Source organism: Cataglyphis hispanica, chromosome 16, assembly GCF_021464435.1.
Source record: "Cataglyphis hispanica isolate Lineage 1 chromosome 16, ULB_Chis1_1.0, whole genome shotgun sequence".
Taxonomy (NCBI): Eukaryota; Metazoa; Arthropoda; class Insecta; order Hymenoptera; family Formicidae; genus Cataglyphis; species Cataglyphis hispanica.
Window position 1 is genome coordinate 3,520,496 of NC_065969.1, and position 8,295 is coordinate 3,528,790.

At 31.7% G+C, this 8,295-nt stretch overlaps 1 protein-coding gene across 1 annotated transcript; it reads left to right on the forward strand.

Moving 5' to 3' along the window:
• The first annotated feature begins 1,022 nt into the window (after positions 1–1,022).
• On the forward strand, positions 1,023–6,565 carry LOC126855720 (uncharacterized). The gene is made up of 3 exons (XM_050603585.1): positions 1,023–1,127; positions 1,396–2,172; positions 5,686–6,565. The coding sequence occupies exons 1-3, from the start codon at positions 1,121–1,123 to the stop codon at positions 6,333–6,335; spliced, it is 1,434 nt and encodes a 477-aa protein (XP_050459542.1). The 5' UTR covers positions 1,023–1,120; the 3' UTR covers positions 6,336–6,565.
• The last annotated feature ends 1,730 nt before the right edge of the window (positions 6,566–8,295 follow it).

Below are 8,295 nucleotides of genomic sequence, written 5' to 3' on the forward strand. Positions count from 1 at the left end.
TAGAGACGGATCTAGGATCTAAGTCCAGGGAACTCCTCGACGTTTCTTTTGGCTCGTCCCAGCTGCTCCGCTGAAGTTGCGGATATTTCAGCGCGGCACGTGTACAGATCTCTTTATATATGTATATACATATATAAATCGGGCTCATCTTCAATGACGACGATGAATAATGCGTAGCGATTTTATTTTCTGATTATGGCGTGACCTGATTTAGTTTGAGCATCTTGAGACGTAAAGAATCGATAATGTATTGTCGTGATTTTATACAATAAATGTTATTTGATAGAAACGAAAATGTATATAAAAGTTTAAAGAAAAATAAACAAGTGTAAAAGAGAATAAAAGACCAATATATGTATGAATATATTAGAATTAATAAAATACAAATGTTGCTTTATTTTATTAAAATAATTTATTAAACGATTTAATGAAAGATGTGAATTAAGATAGTTGAATAAATTAGTGGTTTTATTTATCGGTTTTATTTATTTATTTATTTATGCAATTAATATCTTATCCTTATATTATTTATTTCCGTTAAGGAGAGGTCTTATCATTACGTTAAAAGAGTTTAATCATATATGCAAAAATATTATTATATATTATATTTTATTGTAATATATTTTTAAAAATTAAAAAAATGCAGGTGACATATTGTATATATGTATATATATATATATATATATATATATATATATATATATATATATATACAATATGTCACCTGCATTTTTTTAATTTTTAAAAATATATTACAATAAAATATAATATATAATAATATTTTTGCATATATGATTAAACTCTTTTAACGTAATGATAAGACCTCTCCTTAACGGAAATAAATAATATAAGGATAAGATATTAATTGCATAAATAAATAAATAAAACCGATAAATAAAACCACTAATTTATTCAACTATCTTAATTCACATCTTTATATATATATATACGTATATCTTTGATAGATATGATAATCTCTGTTTCGCGATAACGATAAATAAAATATTATAAAAGCCGGTCTACTTGAATTCAATCAGTCGCACATTTAATTGGGTTAAGACTAGATATTAAACGAACGATACATTTTATTTTCTTCGAGCGAAAAGCTGAGTAAACGATAATGAAGGGTAAGTGCTGAAATTGCACTTAATAAATTTTTAAAATAAAATTATAATGTAATTGTATTAATATAATTAATTAATAAAATGTAATTATGTCAATATGTTAAACGATCGATATATCGATATATCACTTATATTACATATCGTTTTAGCTTCTTTTATTAAGCTAGATTTATATAAAATAATTAACATATTCTTCTATTAACAAAGATCGATTAAATCGCGATTTGATTATATATCATAATTGATAGCTTAGAAATAATTTTTGACACAGAAATGTACATAATCGTCATTGTCTTATTGACATCTTGGACTGCTGGGAGCTGGGCCGCTTGGGAGTTGCCCTGCCCTGTTACAAAATGCCCATATCCGGAGAAATATGCAACGAATCTGCCGCATGAGAACGATTGTACGAAATTCTACAAGTGCAGTTGGGGCGTTCCCGTATTACAGGATTGTCCTCCGATGGACCCGAATAATAAGGAAATAAAATTGCATTACAATAGACGCTTACAAGTTTGCGATTGGCCGTGGCAGGCTGGTTGCAAAACTTGTACGGAGGCAAGCATCGACGACAAGTGCCCGCCACCAGACAAGATCTCCGATCCAAAAAATGATTGCAATTACATCGATTGCAGAAATAATCAGACAATAGCTTGTCCCTCCGGTACATGCTTTAGTCGTACGTGTCAGGCTTGCGTTGAGGATCGAGCGAACGGAAATTGTGGTACATTTATTCCTACTAGCACTACTCGTACTACCCCAACTACTCGAACTACTCCAACTACTCAAACTACTCGAACTACTCCAACTACTCAAACTACTCGAACTACTCCAACTACTCCAACTACTCGAACTACTACTACTCCTACTACTTCTACTACAACCCGTGTGTGCATGGAAGGCGATCGAAGGAAACGCACAGATTGTGACTGCGCTTTATATGATGAATGTATATTTAACGAATGGAGTGTCCAGGAATGTACAAACGGTGAATATTATAATCCCAACACTAAGGAATGCGATGACCCGAGAAATGTTAATTGTCCCTAACTCGCTTCTGCAATAATAGAGAATCGATACTGTTTTGTTCCTATGTTTTGTGCAATGGATCTATCAAATGCGTTGCGAAATTAAATCGAAAATCAATTGCTGCATTCTTGGTGCTGAAGTAACAAATTATCTAATTATTTATGTAATTATATAAATATAAAAATATATAATAAAACGTCTCGCGTAAAAAGGAAATGTGCAAGTTTCGACTGATTCGAAAATTAATTTGAAATGTAGAATTAACAAGAAATAATTAAGATTGAAAATGTGTGTGAAACTACAAAAAGAGAGATTAAGGACAAACTCGAATCGGATTATTAAACGCATTTTATAGTTCTACTTGAACTTAAAATAAATAATAATTAGACAAAACGCTTTGAAATGATTTTATCCAATTGATTCTTTAAACAACTTGTATAACAGCAACAATAATTTAAAAATTGACAAAAAAATGTATTCAAAATTAAATTTTTGAATAAAGTTTGCAAGTGTCACAATTAATATACGTTTTACGAGAAAGGTTATAATTAATGGCTATAGTATAACTAATAAATTTCACAATAACACAAAACATAGTAATTGTTTAAAATAAAACGAAACATTAACACGCATTTTTTTTTTAATGTTAAAGCATATAGATTACACAAAGTTTCGCTTTCTCTCTCTCTCTCTCTCTCTCTCTCTCTCTCTCTCTCTTTCTCTTTTTTGCAGCTATTTTTTTCCATAGATTTTTTCAACTAGCGTGCAAACAGCTAAATAATATATTAACTCAATATTTCTTAGATTATTGTGCAATATTTTAGCAGATAGTTTCAAATAAAAATCTTTACGATGTGGTATTTCAGAAAGAAAATTCTGGGCATCATTGCCTCGTGTAGTTGTTTTCATTCATTCCTTGACCACTATTAGACAGATAGATAGATTTAATGACGGATATAGTTTCTCAGAATTAATAAAATCATTATTTTCCGATTACTGTATGTAAGAGACCGATTGTAAGCAATAAGTAACAAAGATTATAATTTTTGAAAGATACTATTAATTGTAGCTTTTTTTCTCAATTAACGTTGGTATTAATTAAGTATAACATAAATATTATAGTTAAGACATATGTAATAAAACGTTATCAAATATAAATGTTATGTCAAGTATAATGGTATATCCAGTCCGAAGACATACATATGTAATGTGCGTACGAATACGAGCACGCGTACAAGAGCGGGAATTATATAGTATATAGTATATATATATATATATATATATATATATATATATATATGTATATATATGCAATAAGGCCTATACATCCATAGCCCTTAGTTGCTATGCTACCGGTATGTGCAAAGGTTACGGTGTCGCTCGTCCGTATTTCCTTGCTATAAGCTGACATATTGTCGACAGAAATCGCGATCCTGAATAGATACTTTCGTTTGCTACGACGTTCTACGACAGCCGCTTAGATGCAATAAATCCACCGATAACAAATTGCCGTCAAGCGCCCATTTCAATGCGATAACTGGAATCGCATTGAGATTTATGAAGGAACAACGTTTCCACAGCAGGCCATATCGAAATATAGGGTGCAATTTTGTTGCCCTTGGAATTTAGAAAGTAAATCAGTTTTGAATTCATCAAATTTTGTAGGTAGTATCAAGTTGAAAAGCATTTTATTAAGAAAATATAATGCTGAGATAAGAAATGAAATAATAATTTTAATGATGAAATAGTATATAACTTGATAAAAAAATATATACGATTTTTATATTTTTCATATTTGGAACATATAAACATATTATATTTTTTTTTTTGAGAACATATTAATTTTGAATTGATAAATAATATGTGAGAAAATGTTTTTGAAAATTTTAATTATGAAAATATTTTTTTTTTTTATAAATGTAAGATTAATAATTGACAAATTAGAGTTCTCATATCTGTTTGACATATTATGATAGACATATTATTGCAACGTGTTTGATTTTTAATTATTGTTAGTATGTTTCATAATATTGAAATTTCTTTACGGCATGATGTATCACATACAATCTTCGTATCAAACGTCACCATCGTCATAACATCGTTAATAAATCACGAATAATAGATCCGGTGAAACAAGTCCGACTAAAACGACTTTCACTTGGCTATATTTTACAGTTTTGTTTATATATCAATACGCTAAGACACGACGAAAGAATAACAAATCAATCGATGACGAAATTTTTTCGAGAATCGTAACGCGCGCGCTTATCAAAGAATATCATTGATTGCGCATTGTATCCCCAATTTCCTTTCCAAATCAAGTTTATTAATTGAATAAACAACAAACGGAACAATCAATTATTTGTTATAGCCATCGGAATATTTGACTAGGATTTTGGCTAGGATATCATCAGATCCAGAATTTTTTGACGACGGATAATACGTCATGTTAATCGTGCTGATTTTGTTGTATATTAATGTCATTATGTCTAGTCGTCGATACGCAGCGATATCTTGGGCACTCCCAGAATTAGCACATTATATACACTTGTTTTATTCGGACATATATGAGCAAATTTTATTTATATTAATCATCGGTCTTTTTTCATCAATATCGTGTGGCGATTTATGATAATAACTTTTTGATAATATCGCGACCAAAGGCCTTTTGATTGAAATGCCTAAAGATTTAGATTATCACGTTAAACTTCAAGGCTTGGACTGATAAATAAGTTATATCAAATTCAGAAATTTACGAACACATAAATCGCAATTCAATGTAATGTATTAAGAAAATCATCGAATGATAAAATGTTTTATGAATTTTGTCTGTTATCGAATTGAAAATCTAAACTCTTTTTTGCACTTCATTAATTTATTTGTATTTTTTATCAACAATATATATATATACATATATGTATGTGCCATACTTGATTTAAAGATAAAATGTAATTATAATTCACAACTCTTTGCATCATATTTTGTAAACTATCAATTCACGACCGACCAAAAATTGTTTATACGTATATGATCACGTAAATGATTGCGTCCTGATAAGGCATTCTTCTGCAAAATAATATGCCGATAATTCATTCTTCCGCATTATAAGGAAAGTATATCTTTGATAGATATGATAATCCAGGTACCTTTTATATATCACGTGATAAATACAATGATAATGATGAATATTATAAAAGCCGTCATTCATTTGAATTCAGTCAGTCGCACATTTAACCGGGTTAGAGAAGTGTTAACGAAACGAATCATACGTTTTCTTCTCTTCAAGCGCGAAGCTGACTAGACGATAGGCAATGAAGAGTAAGTACTCAATTGTTTTAATAAATTGCTTAGCAATTTTTTATAATAAGATTATATTAAATGATATATGTTTGTATTGCACATCTCATATCAGAAGTTTTTTTTTATCGATTTATATAAAATAATTGACATATTCTTCTATCAACAAAGATCGACTAAATCGCGATTTAATTATATATCATAATTGATAGCTTAGAAATAATTTTTGACACAGATATGTACATAATCGTCATTGTCTTATTGACATCTTGGACTGCTGGAAGCTGGGCTGCTTGGGAGTTGCCCTGCCCTGTTACAAAATGCCCACCTGGCACGGAGAAATATGCAACGCATCTGCCGCATGAGAACGATTGTACGAAATTCTACAAGTGCAGTTGGGGCGTTCCCGTATTACAGGATTGTCCTCCGATGGACCCGAATAATAAGGAAATAAAATTGCATTACAATAGACGCTTACAAGTTTGCGATTGGCCGTGGCAGGCTGGTTGCGAAACTTGTACGGAGGCAAGCATCGACGACAAGTGCCCGCCACCAGACAAGATCTCCGATCCAAAAAATGATTCCAATTACATCGATTGCAGAAATAATCAGACAATAGCTTGTTCCTCCGGTACATACTTTAGTCGTACGTGTCAGGCTTGCGTTGAGAATCGAGCGGGCGGAAATTGCTGCGTGGATTGCTGCCCCGATTGCTGCGAGGAGGGTGATCGAAGAAAACGCACAGAATGTGACTGCACTTTATATGACGAATGTATAAATGGGGAGTGGAAGGTCCAGGAATGTAAAAATGGTGAACATTATAATCCTAAAATTAAAGAATGCGATGACCCGGTAAATGTTGGATGTAGCGGGAAGAGATATTAACATACATATATATAGAATTATTAACACGCATACACTCACATATATATGTATATATATATATTTATATAGTATCAAGTATAAACGGAATATATAAAATAAAACGAAATATAAATATAAATAATCCTGTTTCTCTCTCCTTTAATCCCATTCATATTAAGGCAATATAGAGATTTAAATGTTTATGTAAAAAATATATTACAACGAGAAAAATAAAGGAGAGAAAGAGGTTAAAAGGACTTCCGCGCATTACAAAGTGAAGGAATGATCTATTTTCTTTCTCCCAGAGCTATTTGTATTGACGTGCTTTTACGCGCTATTGCTCGTATCAGATGCAATCAATTTCTACTACGAAAGAATGAGCGGATTGCATGTCGGCTACCCGCGTTACTACCTGTAACATACGCGAATTGCGTAAGTACTGAATCGCGCGTGTGTTATAATACAGCATACGCGCGCCTATTGCTATTGTACGACAGCGTGTCTGTATTACATAGCGTATATCCGTATATAATGTGCACCTCTCACTTTTTTCCCGTCTATTCCGCATACTCGCGCGTGATTTATACGGTTCTCTGTCTCTTTGCGATAATTCACAGAAAAAGAAAGTCTTGCAGCGAATTATCAAGAGACTTTTTGCGGATATTCGCGTTTTCATGTATAGCGTGTCCATCTCTCTTCCGCTTACAATGAGACAAACTACTCTGTTCTGTGTCCTTAAAAGTCTTTCAGAAACTTTCGAATGATGATAAGAATATAAGATCAATAATATAGTCAATATATATAGTCTAGTGCATATATATGTAATGCAATATTTTAAATTAAATTTTTTTTTAACTAATGCGTGTAGAAAATCTTTGATAATATCTTATCTTGATACTCTGAAGAAAGGCTCTATTTAAATGCATGATAAACGCGCGCCTCACTTTTCGAGAGAACTGTCTGATTTACGCCGCCACGGGAAATATCGGGTAGGAAAAAAGCGCGGGCAGTATACGAGTTTTACGACGAAACGCGTAACGGCGGTACTTTTAAAAATAATTGCCGTCCTGATGGCAACGATTAATGCTATTGCCGGAATTAATTATTGTGACGCGGTAGCTTATTAGATATTTTTATTGGCGCTCGTTAAACGCGAAGGAGCGCTGATATATTGCGTTCTCTCTCCTTTTTTCTCTCTCCATCTCTATCGATATATATTTTCCCCCCGCAAATGATATCAGTTTAAGATTTATTCTTGCCGAATGCGCGGTTGTTCGAGAAGACGCTCATAAAGTTAAACATTTATTATTCCCTCGCTGACAGCTTTACGTCGGGCCTGGTTGTTGCTGAATCGGGACTTACGTCCAGTATGCATGGCAAAATGGTAAATAAAGGAACGATTTAATTATTTTGCCAATATGGTGGCAAAAAAAAAAGATTAATAAATGTATTTTTGTGATGTAAGAAATACAGAATGGCTAATATCAATGTATCTCCTTAATGATTTGATTGTTGTACCAAACAACGATGTATCTTATCGTTTGTTCACTCCCGTCCACCCCCATCATTTCGAAACAATTAGTAAGATTAACTTTCGTGATATTTACAGCCGATAATCTCTGACGACACGAATGACCAAATGTTTCATAATTTTATCAGGAATTCTTTATTTTTTTTCTATCAATGTATAGTGAAACTCGGAAAAATATCGAATAGTTAATGAGTAATTTAAAAATAATTACAACACATGCATATATACATATATAATGAAACAAACTCGTGTCAAAATAACTATATTGATAATATTATTGTCTTGAAATTTTAATCAAATGACATTAAGTGGACGTAAATGAATAGATACATTTAATTGTGAGCACCAATTTTTTAATCGCTAATTACTTAGAGTTATTTTAAATCCTTAATAGATATATGCTAAACATAATACAGCATATATCTATTATTAGGAAAATTGTGGAGTTTT